Source organism: Asterias amurensis, chromosome 10 (genome assembly GCF_032118995.1).
Source record: "Asterias amurensis chromosome 10, ASM3211899v1".
In the NCBI taxonomy this organism is placed as follows: Eukaryota; Metazoa; Echinodermata; class Asteroidea; order Forcipulatida; family Asteriidae; genus Asterias; species Asterias amurensis.
In genome coordinates, this window is record NC_092657.1 from 20,836,833 (window position 1) to 20,860,938 (window position 24,106).

Below are 24,106 nucleotides of genomic sequence, written 5' to 3' on the forward strand. Positions count from 1 at the left end.
AGCATAAAAGCTAACTTGGTAACAAGCAATGGAGAGCTGTTGATAGTATAAAACGTTGTGAAAAACGGCTCCCTCTGAAGTACATAGTTTTCGAGAAAGAAGTAATTTTCCACGAATTTGATTTCGAGACCTCCGAATTAAAAAAATTGGGTCCCGAAATGCAGCATCTAAAAGTACACACCTTCGTGTGACAATGTTTTTTTTTTCATTATTAGCTTGCAATTTCGACGACCAATATTGATGAGTTCAAATTTTAACAGGTTTGTTATTTTATGTATATGCTGAGATACATCACGTGAGAAGACTGGTCTGTGAAAATTGCCAGAGGTGTCCAGTGTCTTTAAAGGAACACGTTGCCTTGGATCGGACGAGTTGGTCTATAAAGCGTTTGTAACCGTTTGTTACAAATGCATATGATTGGAAAGATGTTTAAAAAGTAGAATACAATGATCCACACAAATTTGTCTCGAAATTGCGTGGTTTTCCCTTTACCTTGCGAACTAACACGGTCGGCCATTTATGGGAGTAAAAAAATTGACTCCCATAGATGGCCGACCGTGTTAGTCGACGAGATAAAAGGAAAACCGTGCAATTTCGAGGCATGTTTGTCTGGATCATTGTATTCTACTTTTACACCCTCTTTCTAACAATATCAATTTTATAAAAAACGGTTACAAAAGCTTTTTACAAGACCAATTCGACCAATCCAAGGCATTGTGTTCCTTTAACATTAATTGTTCATCTTCACCAGGAATTAGTTGGTACATGTGAGTGTAGCAAATGTACTTGTTGCTGTGACTAACTAGCGACATAAGTGTTTATTAAAAATATATTATTGCAAAGATCAATAGAGCTACAACACTGAAATCATAAAAAAAGAAGTTCTTTTAAATATTTTACTTTGTGAACAAAAAAACAAAAACATTGTTGCTATGTCGGGATGGAATTCTTCTTGAAATTGTTCTATTTTAATCTTATTTTATTTTCTTGATCCTTAAATGTATGTTAACTTGAAATAATTGAATAAAACAAAACCATTTGTTGATTGACAATTTGTTTTCACATACCTTTGAGTGTGGACCTGTTAACATTGTTGTGAATGATAAGCAACATGTCCCCCCGCCCCCCCCCCCCATTAGAAGAACAAAATATGTCTCAACAGCGATGCATATTATTGAGAATAAGTGTTTACTCTTTGCGTGTTACCCAGCTAATTTGCCAATTAATCTAATTGTTCAATAACTCTGCTGCCTAATGAACTTATTAAAATCCTGCATGTTCACGGGAGTTAAAGGAACATTACATAATTGGTTTTGCTAGCAAAGAAGTTGCTGGCAGTGCAAACATTGGTGTAATCCACTATAAACATAAACTGACAAACCTGTAGAAGTTTGAGATCGATCGGCCATCTGAGTCACGAGAGAATACTGACAAAACAATTACAACGTTTGCAAAGCCCTTTGTAACTGTTATTGTCTCTCTGCATAATGTGCGCATACTGTTTATTTGTTCGTTAGTATATGCCTATGTGGTTTAAAGGAACACGTTGCCTTGGATCGGTCGAGTTGGTCTTTGAAAATCGTTCTGTAACCGTTTGTTGTAAAATGTATATGGTTAGAAAGATATTTTAAAAGTAGAATACAATGATCTACACAAATATGCCTCGAAATTGAGTGGTTTACTTTTTACCCTGTCGACTAACACGGTCGGCCATTTATGGGAGTAAAAATTTTGACTCCCATTAATGGCCGACCGTGATAGTTCGCGACGTAAAAGGAAAACCGTGCAGTTTCGAGTGATACTTGTGTGGATCATTATATTCTACTTTCAAAACATCTTTCTAACCATATGCATTTCATAACAAACGGTTTCAAACGCTTTTAATAGACCAACTCGTCCGATCCAAGGCAACGTGTTCCTTTAAGGGTTTTCGGTATTTTTAGTAAGTTTTGTAATTTTTTTACTCGCAAGCCGAAGCGAATTTCACTGTATATGCATTTATATGTATGACAATGAACAATTGAATTGAATTCAATTGAATTGAAAAAGCATCGATGCCAAAACAAAAATGAGTAAACCGCTTACTTTTCGTTTTAGAGAAAGAAGTAATGTTACACGAATTTGATTTCGAGACCTCATAATTAGATTTTGAGGTTCCAAAATCATGCATCTAAAAACACACAACTTCGTCGACCAATTTAGCTCAAGTTTTCACAGGTTTGTTTTTTGTGCATATGTTGAGATTCACCAAGTGAGAAGACTGGTCTTTGACAATTACCAATAGTGTCCAGGGCCTTTAATGGATGACATGACCCAGTGACCGAAGGTATTACTTGGTGAATAGCAATAATGTTCCTTTAAAGTTCTTTTTTTTTTTTGCCGATTGACATTGCTTTAATATGATTACATTGATGATAATACTACATAAAATGCGTAGGCCTATGCGAAAAGTTAATTTACGTAAATAGAAGCTTACAGAACCAAAGGTCAATGCTAGTTACATCAGAGACATAATATCTCGTTAAAAAGGTCAACGGTTCGTTTGTTATGCGATAGGCAGGGAATACCATTAATTTGTCAGTTTAAATGTTTAGGTAATCTGATTAAAATTGTTGTAATAATTCGATCTCTCATGCTTGTTTATCTGTCGAGTACTTCAACAATTTCTATACAGGATATAAAGCCCTTTTCACACTATAGAGCAATTTCCCGGGAAGGTAAAGAAACTGGACACTTTTGGTAATTGTCAAAGACTATAGTCTTCTCTCTTAGTGTATTTCAAAATTATGCATAAAATAAAAAAAAAGTGAAAATTTAAGCTCAATTGGTCGTCGAAGTTGTGAGATAATTAAGACAGAAAATAACACCCTTATCACACGAAGTTGTGTGCATTTTATAGATGGCTGATTCCGAGACCTCAAATTCTAAATCTGAGGTCTCGAAATCAATTCGTGGAAAATGTATTCTTTCTCTAAAACTTCGTTACTTCAGAGGGAGCAGTTTTTCACAATATGTTATACTACCAACTTCTCCCCATTGGCTCTACCACTACTTGTTACCATTAAGGTTTTATGCTACTAATTATTTTAATTAATTGCCAATGGTGTCCACTGCCTTTAAATCATCACAGCACCAAGTGGCTTACACAACCCGTCCTGCGACATATTAAAGTCACCTGGAAGTGGTATTTTTTCAAAATAAAGCTTTTGTCATTAATATATGTGTTTTGATGAGTGGAATGTGAATAAACAGTTAACTAAGGTTTTAAAAAATCAGTTCTTATGTTATTTACAAATTTAAGAGTAGACCCCGACCCGAGAGGGCGCTGTTCGTGACGTCAATCGAGGCAGACTTTGCCTGTAATGCGTAGAGTAAACACAATTGCAAAGTACATGTCCGGACCAAGTCGTGAGTTTGTACGTTTCAACAACAAAAATTTTTGTCTTTTTTCGGCATGTACCAACTCACGACTTGGACATACATGTACTTTGCACGTGTGTTTACTATACGCATTGCAGGCAAAGTCTGCCTTGATTGACGTCACGAAAGGGGTAGGCGGAGTCAGCCCCCAAACAACTTTTGGTATTTGTTAAACATATAAATCGTGACAAACAATTACTAAAAAAATTGTTTTATTGTTCGTAAGCATATACTCTTATGTTTGAAAGAAACAATAAATATATTTCCAGGTGACTTTAAGCACACTGAACAACAACCTCCTATTCTCTAACAGTCAGAGAAAAACTTGCTTGTCCAGAAGCTCATTGTCATTGCCGGAATTAGAACCCACGCCTTGATGGTCACGACAAGCCTATTCAAATAATGATTTGTTCCCTATCAATCTAAATCAACGGGATCATTTTGGTCGAGCTAATCCAATATTGACAATACAATGTCTTTATTGCTAAAACAACATTACACAAAGAGAGCTCACCATTGGAAAACAAGGTAGGCCGAACTGAAAACAAAAACCTTTACTTCAGAGGGAGCAATTTCTCACAATATTTACTCGTCACCACGTAAGTTGTTATGCTAACAATTATATTGACTAATAACCAATAGTAAACAGTGCCTTTAATATTGATTACCAGTATACCTTCTCATAAGACAGTTAAAACAGTTAAAACATTTCTCAAATTTATCGACGTACAGCTTATCAGAAAAAACAAAAAGTCCTACTCAACTAGAAACGCACGGTGGGAAAGCAAAGCAGAAACAGCAGCCGGAATGTATTTTTTATAAAGATATAGAGAGTTTTGAATGATGTAAACAAAGGCCTTTGTGGGCGGGTACTGTGGATGTGTTGTTAGGAAATCTAAATCGGCCTGCCATGCGGTGGATTTGACCTATGACTTCATATGTTTACCATCAGGGCCACCAAGCCCGGACTTCCTGCATGGTACCACTTCTTTACGCAGCTCAATGGAATATAACTTGAAATATTATAATCCATGGAGATTGCACTGTTAACTACATACGTCTTTGGTATGATGATTGGGGGCACTTGTAACAAGAACCTGTTCAAAAACGACTTGTTGTAAAACAGGTTACTCCTTAGATTAGTTTGAATATTACGATACAACATAGAATCGTTCCCATCCGACCAGTGCAGTATATATAACCAGCCGTCGATTCAACAAAGAGTTAGGACTCGTCTGATCTCGAGTAAGGACGAGTAGAACGAGTAACTCGTCCTAACTTAGGATTAATCTTAAGGTCTTTATGCTACAGTGTATGGTTGGGACTCGTCCTAAGTCCTAAGATTAGTCTTAAGTTAGGAAGAGTTTTGTGAAATTGACGGCTGGTGTAGAAAAGTCAAAGAAGGTTTAAGGTCAAAGGTGTCATTGCTCTATGGTTAAAGGCAGTGGACACTATTATTAATACTCAAAATAATTATTAGCATAAAACCTCACTGGGTAACGAGTAATGGGGAGCTGTTGCTAGTATAAACATTGTGAGAAAAGGCTTTCTGAACTAACGTAGTTTTCGAGTAAGAAGTAATTTTTCACGAATTTAATTTCGAGACCTCAGAATCAGATTTTGAGGTCTCGAAATCAAGCATCTGAAAGCTCACAACTTCGTGTGACCATGGACAACCGGGGTGTTTTTTTCTTTAATTACTATCTCGCAACTTCGACGACCAATTGAGCTCAATTTTTCACAGGTTTGTTTTTATGCATATACTGAAATACACCAAGTGAGAAGATTGGTCTTTGACAATATACCAAATGTGTCCACTGTCTTTAAGCTCCTATTGGCAAAGGTGTCCAGTGTCTTGAAACTTATTGCATCGAGCAAAGATAGTAAACAAAGGTTAATAAATGTATATAAACTCACAGTGTTAAACTTATATTTGCTTTCGTTACGCAACAATTTAATAATCACAAGATCAAACAAACATGGTTTCATAACTTCTTAACTTAGGTATGCAGGGATCGAAGTTCGCAAAGCGGATGCACGTGAGGCTGAAGGGGAACAAACTTGGTCCAGTTTTACGAGTTATACAACTTCAAAACCTCATATAACTTGGGTGATCCGTTGTCTATTTTGGTATAACGTTATTGTCGTTCGTCAAGCTCACATCGTTAAGAGGTAAGTTCCTGATAATTTTGCTATACTTGTGACAAGAGCGAATATCTATAAAGTAGAGTTCTTCGATATTTTTTAAATTTTTCTTTTATTTTTTTTGGTTAGAATCAGTCGTTACCTAACATTTTATTAATGATACAATTTTAATGTATATAAGGTTTGCGGTAATACCATGTGAGTATCTACTTGCCAGGTAGAGTTGTTCTTAGGGAACTGTCTTGCTTTATTCTACTGCCGCGGAGTAGATAATCGGAGGTTCGGGAGAGTTCTCAGTTCTGAAAAGAACTGTCCTGCTTTTTAACTATTACCAGGGCGGATGGTATAGAAAATAGACTGGACTTCTACTTAAGCTTATAGGATCGTAATTAACTGTACTGCCGCGGAGTCAGTTCTGAATTGGTCTCAACGTTTCGACTAGCTTGCTCTAGTCATCGTCAGGAGACATTTCTCTAAGAGCAACTCTACCTGGCAAGTAGATACACACACGGTGTTACCGCAAACCTATATACACATTGATACCTCACCATGCAATGCCTCAAATCCTAAATACAAATTTTAGTTTTGTATAATTTTAAAACTGTTTGTGTAGTTGCTTGGCACCTCTGAAAAACAGTGTTTCGCTGAGAGGTTTTTCCAGAGTAAAAAAAAAAGCAATAAATAATTATAATAAAATAAAAAACAAGGGTCGGTATGCTTATAGTAACGATTATGTGAGTCAATGGCAATACAAGTTTACCTGCTAACAAGTAGGTTACAGCAGATTTCTGAATACTCTCTGGTTTTCTCGGTCAATTTCGGCAAATGAGCAGCCATTTATAACCACCAAGCTGTTCTATTTCTCGCGAAATCGAATGCTACAGAAAAGGGTCATTCGAATTCGTTTTATGATCAGTCAAATGTAATGTTGCGTCGATTTAACAAAACAATCATTCAATTTAACAATTCATCAAAGCGAAACGAAATTGAACGACCGAATTCTGAATTTGAAACGCAGTGTACCCAAGCATTACCTGTTTGTTTTGTTTTATTTATTTAAGTGTGGACATAACCGATTAGGACAAGCAAAACAATGCAACTGGTGAATTTATCTTGTTTATGATTCTTACTTTTGACAGGTTAACTGTGATCGCATTTTCAAGATGGCTGATTTTAAATTGATTCTACTGATAGCTTTTGCTTCAGTATGTGTCAATACATGTAGATCAAGATCCATCCAAGACGAACCGCCGTTTTGCAGAGGTCTTGAATGTCCTCATTTTACATCTATGCTAACAACAAAGGTAGATTAAAGACATTGGACACTATTGGTAATTGTCAAAGACTAGCCTTCTCACTTGGTGTATCTCAACATATGCATGAAATAACAAACCTGTGAAAGTTTGAACTCAATTGGTCGTCGAAGTTGCGAGATAATAATAAAAGAAAAAACATCCTTGTCACACGAAGCTGTGTGCGTTTAGATGGTTGATTTCGAGACATCAAGTTCTAAATCTGAGGTCTCGAAATCAAATTCGTGGAAAATAACTTCTTTCTCGAAAACTAGGTCACTTCAGAGGGAGCTGTTTCTCACAATGTTTTATACCATCAACCTCTCCCCATTACTCGCAATCAATAAAGGTTTTATGCTAATAATTATTTTGAGTAACTACCAATAGTGTCCACTGCCTTTAAATACAATGTTTGTTTGTTTGTTTTTTGTTTGTTTTTTCGTTCGTTCATTCGTTATTTGTTTGTTTGTTTGTTTGTTTGTTTGTTTGTTTATTATTAATACTATTTTGTTTGGTTTGTTGACTTGTTTGTTTGTTTATTTGTCGGTGATGTTTTGCTTGTTTTTCTTTGGGGATGTTTGTTTGTTTGTTTGTTGACCTATCTGTGTTTCGTTTTGCAGGATTACGAGTTCAGAGCTTACCCAGCATCTAAATGGGTCAGTACAACCATCATCGGGGCAGACTATAAGAGCGCCACCAGCGAAGGCTTCGATAAACTCTTCCAGTATATCAGCGGGCAAAACTCCCAAAGTAAAACACACAGTTTCATTATCAGCTCATGTTTAGTGTTTTTGTTTTTTTCCACATCGTCACTGGTTTCACGAAACACACGGTTTTTTTTGTCAATTATTTTTTGTTCAGTGTCTAATACGCAATACTATTATCTGCTATTACCAGCGGACAAAACTCCCATAGTACAATACAGTTTTATTACCAGCTTATGTTTATGTTTTTTATTCATACCGTCACCGTTTTCACGAAGCACACGTTTTTTTTTTTTTCGTTTTTTTTCTTCTGTTCAGTGTCTATTACGTAATGCTATTACCAGCGAACAAAACTCCCAAATTCATACAAAGTAATACAAAGTTTCGTTATCATCTTATGTTTAGTTTTATTTTCATATCGTCAGAGTTTTCACGAAGCACACATTATTTTGTGTTCATATTTTTTTTGTCATGGTCTATTACGTACTGGTTTCGTATTACACTTATAAACATCGCGGTTTGCAACGTCCGGCCTGGTCCGCTAACAGCGGCCAGCCACCGACCCGGTCATAAACACACAGTGAAGACCGGGTCCTCGCACTTTCTTCCCGCGCTCATCTAGTCAGCTTAGTCCATTGTTTGGTATTGCGTGTTTTTTGTTTGTTATTTGCCAAGTGTTTTTTTTTTCTTTCAATGATTAAGTTTTACGTTTACTGTTCTATAATGTTAAATATTCGTATCCAATCTGCTATTGGCCATTGCGATTTTTGGATATTGAATGAAACTAAATAACATAAAAATAAAAACAAAATCTACGTTTTTGTTCTAGAGCAAAAGATTGAGATGACTGCACCCGTGATAAACCGCGTGATTCCCGGCCAAGGACCAACCTGTGCCGATAACTTCACTGTGTCATTCATGGTTCCATTTGAGTTGCAAGCCAACACACCAATGCCTACTGACTCAACCATCTTCATGTATACTCTACCAGCCCACAAAAGTTATGTCAGGTACGTCAGTAATAACAGTAATTATAATATAATAGTTACAACATTTTTTAAAGGCAGTGGACATTATTGGTAATTACCCAAAATAATTTTTAGCATAACACCTGTCTTGGTGACGAGTAATTGAGAGAGTTTGGTGATATGAAACATTATCTTCAAGTACGCGCTAATCCTCCAATCAGATTGGCAGAATGGAGTGGTGATAAAAACCTATATTGCACGGCTAATATCACTACCATGCGTATTGTGTGTTCTATGTCACGTGCCAAGTTTGCTTGAAAATAAATACGTTATCACACGCGCGCTCGTGGAAATACGGCAAAAATATAGCGCGTCTGCGTCCCATATCCAACTCGGCCTTCGGCCTCGTTGGATATGGGACGCAGAAGCGCTATATTTTTCCGTATTCCACTCGCGCTTGTGTGATAACTTATATTGTGAGAAACGGCTTCCTCTGAATTGCCATAGTTTTCGAAAAAGAAGTAATTTTCCACGAATTTGATTTCGAGACCATAGATTTAGAACTTGAGGTCTCGAAATCAACCATCTAAACGCACACAAAACTTCGTGTGACAAGGGTGTTTTTTTTTCTTCTTTCATTATTATCTCGCAAGTTAGATGACCAATTGAGCTCAAATTTTCACTGGTTTGTTATTCTATGCCTATATTGAGATACTCCAAGTGAGAAGACTGGTCTTTGACAATATTACCAATAGTGCCCACTGCCCTTAAGCGCTAAATACGGAAGTTTCTAAGCGCTATAACCAGATTGACAGAACAGTAAAAGTTGAGATGTAAAAGTGTCCAATGAAGGAGCTGCTTGAATGTGGGTAGGTAGCTTGTTCCAAAGTGTTGGAGCTATGACTGAAAAGGCCCGATCGTCAGTCTACGTGTATACCCAATAATAAGCAGTAAAGTGTGTCTTCATGGCGAGTTTTGAAGACAGCAAAATATTAACATAAAAATATCTTTTCAATACTTTCTTATTTGACCTGTGGGTTAACGCAGTGTTTTTGTTTTATCTTGTTGAATGTTTAGGTCCTATACTGGTTTCTCTGACGAAACTAAGTTTCTTGCGGAAGCTCAAGCATTGGCTGGGGCCTTAAACTCCACCCAGACATACGACCAGAGCTACTTCTATACCGCTGGCTACGACAGCCCCTTTAACATCTTCAACAGACATAATGAAGTTTGGTTCATCGTTTAAGAAACCCACCAGGAACTCACCAGGTCTTGAGACTTTAAGCACAACAAGTTGCTAAGCACAACAAATTACGCTTACCTGAATAATGTTACCAACCAAACTATTAAATCACATGTACAATTAGTGATTGGTATCCTGCTCATTTCTGCTTAACGGAAATTTGTTAAGCATTTTTTTCTGCTTAAGCAATTCTATGCCCTGCCCTTATCCCTTTCGACCGAATTGCACCTTGAATTTGCCATTTTTAAAGACAATGAAAGCATACAAAAAAGTTAACAAACGTATGGACTCCAAATCACAGAGCTAGTTCAGAGAAAATATTATTTAAATATTCTTGTCAGCAAGTGTTTATTTTTCTGAGCTTCTTTTTCGCTATTATTTTTGTGTCAATGTTCGGTGTTTGCTAAAGTCAAAATAAGTGAGGCCGCAGCACAGAAAAAAAAAACCGAATAATTATCATGCATACCCTAAATAAAGAAAGTACTTCCATCGATGTTGAGGAAAAGTGCATTTTTGTTCGTGTGTGTTATTAAATCACTAGTTATTAATTGAATGGTATCATACATAATTATTAATAATAATATTTATTCGGGCAGTCACATTTACAAGCACATGTACATACATTAAACAAAATTAAGAAAACAAAGTAAAACAACAGTGGTGTGCCCAGGACAGCATAACAGTTAAACAAAATTACTATCGCCAAAAGGAGTATGTCTCCTAAATCCCCAAAAATACATTTAGGCAAGAGAGGGCATATAAAAAAGCACATTATATTGTTTTTTACTAAACATGTGTGTAGTATATTATCAGTTAAATGCAGTGGACACTATTGGTAATTACTCAAAATAATTATCATAATTAAACCTTTCTTGACTACGAGTAATGGGGAGAGGTTGACACTATAAAACATTGTGAGAAACAGTTCCCTCTGAAGTGACGTAATTTTCGAGAAAGAAGTAATTTTCCACGTATTTGATTTCGAGACCTCAGATTTAGAACTTGAGGTCTCGAAATCAACCATCTAAACGCACACATTTTTCTTTCATTATTATCTCGCAACTTCGAGGACCGATTGAGCTCAAATTTTCACAGGTTTGTTATTTTATGCATATGTTGAGATACACCAACTGTGAAGGCTAGTCTTTGATAATTACCAATAGTGTCCACTACCTTTAATGTAATAAATCTATATAGCCCCGGTGTCCCATGGAGTTCTGTCCGCCGGAGATTCGGTCCCTCACTGGGCAATTAACATGGGCTGTAAGAGGATGAATCAAAAGAAGGCGCTATCACAATATTAAAGTTTGTACATAGTTTGTCGTGGGGGGGGGGGGACACACACAGAATCTCCGACTGGGGGGGGGGGGCACAGACTATCCTGCCACATCGGGTTCCGTATACATTATATTGTGTGAAACTGTACTAAGACAAGGAAACGCAGACAAAAATTACATAGAAAACACCTTGGCGAACAAAGAAGTGTTGAATCTCTAGTTGAGAATTATCACATTTTGAGAAGTTGTGATGTTTAACGGGAAAACATCCCAGCACCTTTGTTAGCATGCATCTTTCCGTACTCTAACTTTGAGTATAAACAAAGTTATTATGCGGTTTTTCATATAATATTTACAAAATATGACTGCAGCTCCGGCCACCGTTGCAACTCTAATAGTGGAATTACCTAGCTGGTTGAGTGAGGCGATGAGAAAAGAGTTAATGTGATAACATTATTACAAGCCCAAGTAACTTGATATTCTGTTCCCTTTCTTGAAAAGTTGCTTTCTACTGAATGGAGTTGGTTCACAAGAAGGCACTACTGTAAAGACCGGTTCATACTTCATGCGAATGCGAAGCGAACTTGACGTGAGTTTGACGTCACAACCCTCCTTTCGCAGCGATTATAATCGCAAGTGAGTCGAGCAGAGTTAAACTGGTGCGAATTATTCGTTGCGAATTTGTGAGGTCAACATTCGCTTCGCGTTGGCATTCACAGGAAATATGAACCGGGCCTTTATAGACGTTGGTAAACAGTTCGCTGTATTCGGGGACCGACTTGCTGGGAGCGGGGGGGGGGGGGTCAGAATCTCCCTCCACAGTGGCTACACAGAGAAGGGTCTGGCCATGACCATATAAGGGTTCTTGTCACCATTAATCAAAAACAGGTATTGTTATAGTTCTCCGATGTAACGGTTACAGACCTACGGTGTGAAAGGGGTTTTAACGTTGATCCCAACACTTCACAGACAAATTAAATAACACGCTTTTTACCCCATGAAATAACATGATTGTATTGATCAATGTAGAATAGTAGTCAATATTAATGTCACTGATCCCGGATATGAACTTGTTGGCATGGACTTTGTAATGGGTATGAGCGTTGTTTTGTATTGACTTTTCAGTCTACATGTATGTCGCTGGCGCTGGCATCACGTAGAACAATGCGTGGCTTTGCACAGCGTTTATAACTGATCATATATATTGAAAAGTGGAATTTGTACACCAAACCTACGATCATAATGTGGTGCACGTAGTAGTGGTGTGGTTTAAACCTTGGATCGGTGGTTTAGTGTCACACCCATTTATTCATAATGAGGTTGGTCTTGGTTCAAGGCTGTTGGCGTAGTGTGCACCGGCCCGGTGCGGCACGATTCGGCCACAAAAACTGCATGCAATGCGTATAATAAGTGTGCAGTACACTGTACAGCGAGAACAGTAGTACACTGTATAGCGAAGTCATGAGTACGGTCGTGTCTTTCTACTTTCAACCTCGTACGCGCGACCCTTATATGTAGTACTCGTATACAATGTAATGTACATGTGCACCGCACAGATTATACATGTAGACGAGGCACGCTTTGTGTTTACGTGTGGGGATTGGGTGCGCTTGCGGAATTCAGTGGGGTCTCGGATTATGACGGTCGCGGCCGGCTGGAGCGCCTTGATCAAGGCTACACTAAGTTATTTACAAAGTTACAGACTGTGTACCAGTTTTATGCGTAAATAACTTGAACATCCCTCCCACTCTCTAGTCGACATAGATCGGAATCATGTTGAGGCTCGCCCATCCCTGTCTATCTCTCATTAGGTTGGGAAGATCAGCTGGAAGCACCCCGATGTCCCTAGCAACTACATCTGTGTAGCTGAGCTTCTGTCTTCCCCTGTTTCTCCGTCCATGTTTTAGTGACCAGGTGATAAGCTGAGAGACAGGTCCTTTGGTCCTTCCATGTTTTGGTGACCAGGTGACAAGCTGAGAGACAGGTTCTTTGGTCCTGTCATGTTTTGGTGACCAGGTGATAAGCCGAGAGACAGGTTCTTTGATGTTTCTGTATGAACACCCTTAGAGTCTCAGACGTTGTTGTTGTATTTTAGTGGATACTTTGGGTTCATTGCCATACAGTTCAGTATGTTGATCCAACTGTACATTGAACATAAACTCTCAAAGTAGCTGATGGAGATGCATTAACTTCCGGTTGGAAATTACATTATTACAAAAAAATGGCGGGCGTTGAAGCACTTGGTGCCGAAGGAGGTATTATCACGGAACCTAGTGCTGAAGGAGGTATCGAGGAACATACTGCCACAAGAGGTACCATCGTACCTAGTGGTATGGCGGGCTCGCTTGGGATATCATCACAAAGATCAACAGAGCCACAGATCGTGAACAATACATACACCGCAGACGTGTTGATTGGAGATAGCACACGTTCATTTGTTTTTCTTCAACGTAATACTGTAAGCCTTACCGGTGAGTATAAACATTAGGAACACAAATACTAATCAAAGAAACGTTACAGAGTTGGTATAAGAAAAAAAAACGAAACAACCGTTACAGATGTACATAATACTTACACGGTCTAATGATGATGATAGTAGAAAACATCCCTTGAAATATTTCTGTCCAGAATGTCATAATTTGATGAGAAATTAAAAATCTAATTTCGCGTTTGGAGTTTATCGCTCAGTGAGCGTTTTATTCATTTTTTTGTTTTGGCACCGATGCAATGCAAAATTTGCAATCGTTTTTTCACTATTCTCTTGTGACCCAGATGGCCGATCGATCTGAAACTTCTCCAGGTTTGTCAGTTTATGTATACGGTGGATTACACAGAGTGATAACACTGCCAACAACTTTTTTGTTAGCAAAAACCAATTCTGTAGTGTCCCTTTAAGACTCGTGATAAATAAGTAAGGCCCAGTCCCACTGCACCGATACATAATCGATAACGATCATAATCATATGTCATAAGCAATGTATATGGCATGAAGTTTTGGCAAGTAACATGTGTAAATAAGCAAGCTATTTTCGTGCTTAAGCAAATTTTTTGCTTAAGCAGCTCTATGAAATTGGCCCCTGGCCTGTAGACTAGTAAAGCGTTTAGCGCTGCTAAGTAATGCTTTAAAAAAGTCACTTTATTGGCGAGAAGAAAACAGATGCGTTTTTAATTTACACTGGAAAGTGCTTATGACGATCAGCAACTGTTTTGTTGGCAACGACAAATTTACGATGTTCCTTTTAATTCAAAAGGTTTAAAAAAATATCGCTTATTTTGTAAGTTGGCATTTGAAAACGAAAATCAGTTCACATCAAACAGTGGTGGTGTTGTAAGCTGTGCTCTTAAGTTAACAATAACTCATCAGCATGTTGTCGCGTTTTTGTTTTGTTTTTGTTCGCATTTGTTTTTGTCTGAGTCGGATACGTAAAAAGAAATCGGGGTGTATTAAAGGATTTGGGTACTTTAATACATTTTCCACAGATTTACATTGAAGTAACAGGGTTTAAAAATAGTGATAGTGGAAAGCTTCCCTTCAAATATTGCATAATTGTTTACATTATTTTACAGCGCCGCCACGCGTCATTGTTCTCACTATAGCTGTTTGTTTACGCGCGTGTTCAATTTGCATAATTTCATGCCTCTTTAGTTTACTTTGCGCTTTGTTAATAATTTGCCTAATTTATTCAGTTTGGGTATTCATGGGAAGACATTCCATGAATACCAAAAATAGTACATGGGGGATAGCAAGTGGTTTAGCGAAAACACTTTCTCATTTTAGTACGTTGATGCCACACATATATTTGTCGCCGGGCTGCTATAAGCAAATTATATTCATTGAGCCTTGGGTAGATAACCCCAACTATTGGAGGCAAGAGTGAGAGGAAACAAGATCCCCGTACTTTTAGCTTGTATTGATTTATTATTTATTATGTACTACTCTAGGTTTTACTTGCACACTCCCGTATATTTTATGACGAAATTTGATCTTTAGACCCCCATTGGCAATATTCCAAATCGGTTCATTACCGGACATTATATCTTGGTTCAAGATTTGTTCTTTGGAATTAGCTAAGACCTTGGGAAGTCTTAAAGTGATAGCTTGGCATAAGATTTATTCATTGATTTTTATGATTTAACTAAGGCTTTGAGAAGTTTTGAGAATAGTTATTGCTGAGTTCATGCATCCAGGCATTGCTAATGGAATCAAGAATACCGCAGAACTCAGATATTGTTATTTTCTCTCAGTCAAGCTTTATTGTAATTGTTCACTCCTTTGTGCCAATTTAAACATTTGCGAGCATTTAGAGTGGCTCGTTGATGCTAAAACTTATTCCTAACATTATGATACTAAAGAGTAATGGATAGCTCTGGTTCAGTTTCTATTTATTCAGGCCGGGAAACATGTTCCATTTTATGGAAACGTAAACCTGCCGCATTCATGTTATTTTGCAGTTTGAAACGGAGATTTGCCTTATTGAATTTTGGGCAGATATTTCGAGTTGCATAACTTCACTGTCTTAAAAATTATTACTATATTGATTTTAGGGAAGATAATAATGTACAAAGTTGTGTAATTTAACTTTACTTAATTCTGGTTCTTTCTTTTAACTTTCAGAGAACCGCTCTGACTGTCGTTTTTTTAGTTCTATGTGAACATAACTTTCAACTGTAAAATAAGCACCCAATAAAGTAACTTAAAACTTCAAAATTTGTCTCGTTGTCACTGCCTGTACAGTAGCCTTCTATTCCCACAACTCGGTTACATGAGGCTCTGTAGTTTTTGAGAACGGGTAAAACAAGTCACAGAATAGTTTTCGTCTCACGTAAGACGAAAATTATTTTAGCATGTAAAATCCCCTTAACCAGTTATGGTATTATATCATTGGTATTATACCATAAACATGGCATAACCGGTTAACACGATTTTACATGCTAAATCTTAGACGAGTTTTGTTTGCTCATTTCTCAAAGACTACGGCACCTCAGTAGGTAATTTCAAGGGAAGCCTTCTTCTATCACAGGCTTCAAACTGTGTAAGTTTAATGTAAATCTGTGGACATTGTGTTTTTTGTGAAAACAAAGAACACAGACCCTTTAATATCAATGATATTCAATGTCAAAGAGACTAAGTTTATACTTTTATTAAAAAGCATCGTTTACCTACTCAACTGGACAAATTATTTTGAGTTTTCTATTGTATTGCAGAGGAAGGGACAAATGATCTGAGGTTGCCACCGCGCATGTCAGCATGGGCAAAGGATGACGTCAGTACGTGGATGAAAGGCTGCCTTGGGATAAGTAAGACCCAAGCTGATCAAGTCGCTGATCAAGTTCAAAACGGCAATTCATTGATACAGTACAATGAAGAAAACCTAGAAAACACGTTTGGGTTTACAGAGAAAGAAGTCGATATGTTCGTAAGCTCAAGAGAGGCTTGGTTGTTGGAGGAGAACAAAAACAAAGACTCTGCTTTCAGCAGAGTCTCCAAAACAGGCAGTGCTGACCAAACGGTTTTGCATTTTAACGCGACATACGTGTATAACATCGAAGTGAAGGGTACTAGAGAATGTATCGTCTTGATTCAGCCGGGTACCAGACTGCCAAGTGATGACTCTCGTTCTACAGGTGAGAATTATCTCTTAAAATACTACTAATAATATTAACAATGGCCTTTATTTAGCGCGAATATCCGTCACTCAATGACGCTGAGGGCGCTTTAAATGAACACGTTGCCTTGGATCGGTCGAGTTGGTCTTTGACAAGCGTTTGTAACCGTTTGTTATAAAATGCATATGGTTTAGAAATATGTTTTAAAAGTAGAACACAATGATTCACACGCATTTGCCTCGAAATTGCGTGGTTTTCCTTTTACTTTGTGAACTTACACGGTCGGCCATTGGGAGTAAAAAAAAATGACTCCCATAAATGGCCGACCGTGTAATAGTTGACGAGGTAAAAGGAAAACCACCCAATTTCGAGTGATACTTGTGTGGATCATTATATTATTCATTTTTAGAAGATCTTTCTAATTATTATGCATTTTACAACAAACGTTTACAAACGCTTTTACGCTTTTGTTTGGGGGCAATATGCTGCCTATCAAACCAGGGACACAGGGGCAAACCCACAAAAAAGCACCGGATTCTTTAACGCGCGTTGCACAGCACACGGAACCACCGGCTTTACAAAAATGGGCAAATCTCATCCCAAATGACTACGTTTATGTGCTCAATATTAATGAATGACGATTCATGATTAGGTTTTGTCTGCTGTTTCGCCACAACCGCCTTTTTTAGGCATTACTATCGACGTTTTAACTTGTTTCTTTGTATTTAGCTTTGTCTCTGTATGGTGTCATGGTCACGCGTTAAAGCGCACCGGATTCAAGCGGTGTTGTGTGGTCAGCTTCGAGTGTTGGTTCGAGTCCCGGTCGTGACATTTGTTACGTAAAGTTGGGGAGGTAGTGCTCTCTGCTCTACCAGCCAGGCTTCGGACTGATGATACCCAAGCCTATATCTGTATAAAGAGGGTAACCCTGTTTCAGCCTAAGGAGTAGGCGGCAACGGCCACTGGAAAAAAAAGTTGATTTGTTGCCCACACCTTAAAGTGGCCTTCAGGCCTTGAGTGTCTGGCGACTTGCATAAAAGAATAAACACAAAGTTGTGTTCTGTTTATTGTTACTTTTTTCCCTTTTTTTCAGTTTTACCCGTGAATATGCTCGTAAAAAATCCGGCAGATTCAGCCAGGCAAAAATTGACCTACGACGTTATTTACAAGTTTATGAAGCAAGCTGCACAGGCTATCAGTATGAAGGGGCTCATGGAAATTATCAAGAGAATTGAAGACGAAGGTGGATGCGTAGTCGAGAGAGTAGAAAGGAGATCCATTAGATTCATCGTGAGGTTTTATTCTCAAGAAAGTCTGGACAAGTTTAGGGGGCGATGTTTGAATGGTGAGCTAGCTGAGAAGCTGACTGTTCATCTGATGACTGTTGATGAGATAAGGGAGGTCTCTGGAAAGGAGTTAAAGATCCAGATGATCATCGAAGACACTGACTACGAAAAGACAAAGAGTATCCTAGGGCATAGTAGTGAGAAGAGATCATCACTCGCTGAAGAAGAATCCAAGTGGGCATTTTTGCTTAGAAAGTTGAAAAAGCTAAAACGTTTGAAGTTGAAACATTTCTCACTGAACGGTGAAGGTTTAACAAAAATTGCAAAGTCAGTCATGCAGTTGGCGGATTTCTCTGAGCTTGATGTCTCTAATAATCCACTGGGGAGCTCGTCTGGGAATTGGTCGTCATATTTGCGCACCATGACGGAGCTTGATAATATTGACTTCAGCGACTGCGATTTGACAGGATGGGATGCGAAGTCCATAGCTTACAAGATTCGCAACAAGTTTGAAGTTCAGTTAAGGCTCTCAGGCAACAAGAAACTCGGAAGTTCCATAGACAAATGGATGAAACCTTTCCACCGTATAAAGAATCTGAGCAAACTGAGTTTAAGTAATTGCAAGATTCAGGGTAGCAGAGTGGGAGAAATTATCGGTGAGCTCAAGAATGTAAAGGAGTTAGATCTATCCTCCAATGAAATTGGCAAGACGGCAGAGTTGTGGGCACCGGCGCTGAAGAAACTAAGCAAGCTTACTAAGTTGGTGCTGAGGTCCTGTGGTCTCACAGTTGAAGCCTTGAAGCATATCAATGACAATCTCAAGCAAATCCAGAATTTCGTTGAGTTGGATGTATCGGGCAACCATGGGGTTGGAATATATGATGTGGCACCAGTGTCTCTAGCAAGTAACATACATAAGCTTGACATGAGTGATTGTTGCCTTAACGGTGAGACACTCGATAAATACATTGCTGATAAAACATCTCTGATTGACATCAACTTGTCCAAGAATAAAGACATTCTCACATCAACCTTGTCCAAGATCTTTAAAAAACTGAAGAAATTGGAGAAGTTGTCTTTAAGCGGCTGTTCATTGACTGGCGAGTTCATGGAGGAAATTATTAGCGACTGTCTTGAGTTAGTAACATTGGATGTCTCTGATAATGAAAGTCTACGTGGCACGTTGTCATTGTGGTTAGGCAAGCTGGAAGAGCTGACGCAACTTCAACGGTTGAATTTGGGTTCATGTAACTTGGCGAGTGTAGATGTTGAGCAGGTAGTAACAACTCTGAAAGATGCTGAAATCTTTAAGGAGTTAATTCTTTCAGGAAACAGGGACATTGGTAAGAAAAATCTCACAATTGTAGCTGATATGCACAACCTGCACGAGTTGGACCTGAGTGACTGTATGTTACATGAAGCTTACATGGTACATTTGTTGGGACAGAAGAGCAAATTGGTCAAGTTGAATATCTCTAAGAATCACGGACTCGGTGGAACTTTGGAGCGTTGGGCTAAAAACTTGTCTAACTTGAAAGATCTCAATGTGTTGAACTTGGGTTTTTCCTCACTGAAAGACGCAGATGCCCTTCCTTTTGCTGAAGCATTGGCAACAATGAAAAGAATCAATGAACTATGCATTGCAGGGAATGCAGTCATTGGTAAGTCGTTATACTGGCAGGTGCAACTTAGAACAATGAAACTGACGAAGCTAGATATAAGTAACTGTTCACTGTCAGAGATGGCGATACGAGAGCTCTTAAACTACCGGTATGTGGGTGATACAGAACAATTGAAGAGGGGTCCCAGTTATCTCGAAAGTCAGTTGGAGGAGTTGGATTTGTCTTTCCATCCTGATCTCGGAGTAGCGCTGACAGCATAAGGATTCTCATCAAGACCCTCCTCCTCGTTTTTCACTCTCTTTATGGCACTTCACCATCGTACATCAAAGAACGCACTCATTTATGGCATGATTTGTTATTATATTTATGGATGTTATTACATTTATGGTTGATTTTTTTTACATTTATGGTTGTTATTACATTTATGGTTTTTATTACATTTATGGGTGATACAAGGGCGCCCACGGCCTGGTATACCCACTGGATTATGGGGTCAGTTGGTGATATTATGCTATCAACAACATCCACGCAGGCATGACTGGGCTACATAAAAACCTAACACAACACATCATTATGTATATAGGATGTGAGGCAGTGCAACATCATGTGTTGAATGGGTATTACACAGTACACTGTCAACTCCCCAAATGTTTGACCATTTAAGAGCATCTAATAAGGCTTGACTTGCCTATGAGCTTTGTCAGCCTTGAATTGATATTACACAGTACACGGCCAACCCTCCTACTGTCTGACCATTTTACAGCGTCCAGAAGCCTTGACTTGCCTATGAACTTTGACAGCTTGTAGATCAACATGTGTTATATGGATATTACACTGTACATGGTCAACCCTCCTACTGTATCACCAATAAATGACATCCACTGAGTGGTTTGAATTGGCTACATATTAACTATGTCAGCCTACTATATGACATCATACACTGATTGCATACTTTACAGTACACTATCAACCCTCCTACTGTCTGACCATTTTCGAAACAATTACAGAATGGCTTCAACTGGCTGCATATTGACTATGTCAGCCTACAATATGACATCATACATTGATTGCATACTTTACAGCACACTATCAACCCTCCTACCGTCTGACCATTTTCGAAACAATTACAGAATGGCTTTACCTGGCTACATATTAACTATGTCAGCCTACAATACGACATCATACATTGATTGCATACTTTGAAGCACACTATTAACCCTCCTACTGTCTGACCATTTTCGAAACATTCACAGGATGCCTTCAACTGGCTACATATTGACTATGTCAGCCTACAATATGACATCATACATTGATTGCATACTTTACAGCACACTATCAACCCTCCTACTGTCTGACCATTTTCGAAACAATTACAGAATGGCTTCAACTGGCTACATATTGACTATGTCAGCCTACAGTATGACATCATACATTGATTGCATACTTTGAAGCACACTATCAACCCTCCTACTGTCTGACCATTTTCGAAACATTCACAGGATGCCTTCAACTGGCTACATATTAACTATGCCAGCATGCAATGTAACTACTCAGTACACATTTAACCATCCCACTGTGTCACCATTCTAATAAAATCCACTTTGTGGTTTGTACGGGCTACAATTAAACTATTCCAGCTACAATATATAATATTTTGTAGTGAGGGAACACTACACATTACACAGTCAACCTGCCTACTTTATGCATATGTCACTTGATAGTTTAAATGAGCTACATATTTACTATGTCAGCTTGCAATAATTATATAATAATGTGTTGACTGCTTACGACACAGTACGCAGTCAACCCTCCTACTGACCGACTATTTATAAAATACACTCGGTGGTTTGAACTGGTTACAATTAAACTATGCCAACCTTCAGTATAATTATAACATAATGTGTTGAAGATACACCACACAGTACACAGTCAACCCTCCTACTGTATGACCACTTTTAATCACATCCATTGGACGGCTTTGCCTGGCTACATATGAACTATGACAGCCTGCTATAAAACACCATTAAATGAAAAAGAATGCACAATGCACTAAACATCCCATTTTCTCACTGTCTCGTTTTTTGGAAATCATTCAATTGGTGATTTTAATGGGATAAAAGTAAACTATGACACTGTGTAGTATTAAAGGAACACCCACTGTACACAGTCAACCTTCCCACTGTCTGATCATTTCACTAATCACATCAATATCATGACGTGTATTAAGTACATCCCATCGCCCTACTGTCCGACCATTTTCAGTATGTGGTATGGAATGGTAGACGAACTGTGATCCTACATTAATATGATACTATGGTAAAACTGTTTTGGGCACAATGTTGCCTTCATCCACAGGCAGTGTATTAAGTGGTTTTAATTTTGTTAAAAAAGAAATGAAAATTAAACAAATGAGACCAAGAGTAAGAGGGCACAGCAAAAAAACAAGATCAGCATTACAGGAAAGCAAAATGTTGTAAAGCATCAATTACATGTGCTCCTAACACCTGTAATATCTATGCATTTCCTTTTTAACAACCTAATTGGATTATTAATTTAAGAAAAGTTTAAAACACGTTCATTTTTTTTTGCAATAGCCGTCACGATTTGTTTCTGTATCAACTACATTTTGTTTTTGTAATTACTTCGCATCTCCATTAACTTTTACTTCTCCTTTGTTTTCATCTTAAAGCGCATAGAGACTTCTCTGTGATTGTGATAATATCAAACATGCGCTATACTAAAATAGTTCATTATTATTATGCATAAACCAGTAGTCCTGTTTAATCCCCTATGCAAATTAACTACTCATCCATTCTTAATTATCAATGACTCAAAAGTATTTTGATGTACATACTCCGACTGTTAAAAATGTTGTATATACTTTCCACGTCTTTGTGTGTGTGTGTGGGGGGGGGGGGTATCTGCAAATCTTTAGTCGGGCTTTTTGGCAGTAAAAACACCATTTGATTCAAATTGTCAAAATTGTGATAGAATATAATGCAGGGAAACTAAGTTAACTTTGTCGGCATTTATATTTTATTTTATGTGATACTGAAACAAGTACTCACTTTATCACCAGTCATTGTTACTCTCCTTGAATAGAGGGCGCTATCAGTTCAGTCAGCTTAGATCGTTGCAGCCATTTGTATAGAGTTGCTCTAGAGCAGACTCTAAACATTAGTGTCCTACTGAACAAGCAAAAAACAACAAATGAGTTGCACTTTGTAAACACAGAATCTAATTTTTATCTTTTTTGTGCATTCATGCCTGGAGCTTTTCTTCTCTTCTTTTAAGTCAGTGTGTTTCGTTTTTTTGTCATTGTTAACAATCATGAATGTAAACACGCCAATTTAAGTCTTTTTAACTTCTGTCGTGTATTTTGTGATATTTTTAATAAACCTTAATGAATTGAATGAAAATTGAATTGAGAATGAACATTGCATTTAACCGATCCTTTGTCTATCAGGCCTATGACAAATAAGATAGTGTTTTCTACTTGCCAAGTTTTCTGATCTATAAAAGTAGGATTTGTTGTGCTTAGTCAATTATTAACAATAGTACTTGCTGTTTTGTGCTCGCTAAGTTTTGAACTTAGTATAGTAATTCTCAGAATGATTTAGTGCCTGCTTAGTTTGAGCTACTTGTAAAGTTTTAAGCTAAGCAATTCTATGAATCATAAGCTTGTTTTGTGCCTTGCTAAATAGGCCAATGAGGGGAGCAGCTGTTTGAAAAATTTTATGAATTCGTGCTTGCTAAGTTTTTAGCTAAGCAAGTTTATGACTAGTTAAGTGGTTTTGTGTTTGTTAAGTTTAGAGCCAATGAGATTTATGAAAATTAAAGTATTATTGATTTTCTAGCAACCATAAAACGTGGCCTGGCTCGATTTCACCAAAAAACTTAGGACTAGTCATAGGATATATTATAACTTAAGGCTAGTCCTAAGTTAGGACGAGTACCTCGTCTTAACTTGAGTCAAGACTATTGTATTAACCTATTGTGAAATCCACCCAAAGCACCCTTCTTGTGGAGTCGAAAATGAAAATGGATAGCTTACTATAAGAAATAATTAAATAATAAATGTCAACTGTGTGATAGTTTCTTAAGTAGTCAAATTAATTTATAAACAGCTTTCATCATTTGGAATTTATAAAATATTGAAAGGCATATACTTCAGCATGGCTTATGGGGTAAAATGGAAGATGCAAACTGACCCATTGGTATGCCGAAGAGTTGTACGTCGTTGACCGTTGCCCAGGTTGGACTCCTCCTCCGCTGCATTCAACGGTCAGTGCATCTGCACTGTCGTCCTACGGGCTAGGCAGCGAAACGTTACCCGTGGTCATGCCGTGCTGAACGATCCATTCACGGTCACAGTTCGGCTGCCTTGTACGGCTACTTCTCGGTCGTTTTAGCCATTGATGACCAGACTAGATGTTTCCATATACATACAATGCTCTTATTTCCACGGTTATCAACTATTCACACCGGCAATTACAAACACATTCCTGTTTTGGATGGGGTCCCTGTGGAGACAACTATTGT

At 38.0% G+C, this 24,106-nt stretch overlaps 2 protein-coding genes across 2 annotated transcripts; both read left to right on the forward strand.

Annotated features, from left to right (window-relative positions):
* The first annotated feature begins 5,465 nt into the window (after positions 1-5,465).
* LOC139942978 (heme-binding protein 2-like) lies at positions 5,466-10,277 on the forward strand. The gene is made up of 5 exons (XM_071939796.1): positions 5,466-5,592; positions 6,705-6,869; positions 7,478-7,607; positions 8,391-8,571; positions 9,607-10,277. The coding sequence occupies exons 2-5, from the start codon at positions 6,729-6,731 to the stop codon at positions 9,773-9,775; spliced, it is 621 nt and encodes a 206-aa protein (XP_071795897.1). The 5' UTR covers positions 5,466-5,592; positions 6,705-6,728; the 3' UTR covers positions 9,776-10,277.
* Positions 10,278-12,298: 2,021 nt separating this feature from the next.
* LOC139942795 (uncharacterized) lies at positions 12,299-19,824 on the forward strand. Its single transcript, XM_071939574.1, has 3 exons — positions 12,299-13,520; positions 16,255-16,674; positions 17,750-19,824. The coding sequence occupies exons 1-3, from the start codon at positions 13,271-13,273 to the stop codon at positions 19,822-19,824; spliced, it is 2,745 nt and encodes a 914-aa protein (XP_071795675.1). The 5' UTR covers positions 12,299-13,270.
* Positions 19,825-24,106: the final 4,282 nt, after the last annotated feature.

Coding starts and splice junctions, on each gene's coding strand:
- LOC139942978 (XM_071939796.1), top strand. CDS start 6,729: ATGGCTGATTTTAAATTGATTCTACTGATAGCTTTTGCTTCAGTATGT. Junction 7,608..8,390: donor CAGCGGGCAAAACTCCCAAA/GTAAAACACACA, acceptor TTTTTGTTCTAG/AGCAAAAGATTGAGATGACT. Junction 8,572..9,606: donor GCCCACAAAAGTTATGTCAG/GTACGTCAGTAA, acceptor TTGAATGTTTAG/GTCCTATACTGGTTTCTCTG.
- LOC139942795 (XM_071939574.1), top strand. CDS start 13,271: ATGGCGGGCGTTGAAGCACTTGGTGCCGAAGGAGGTATTATCACGGAA. Junction 13,521..16,254: donor TAATACTGTAAGCCTTACCG/GTGAGTATAAAC, acceptor ATTGTATTGCAG/AGGAAGGGACAAATGATCTG. Junction 16,675..17,749: donor TGATGACTCTCGTTCTACAG/GTGAGAATTATC, acceptor CCTTTTTTTCAG/TTTTACCCGTGAATATGCTC.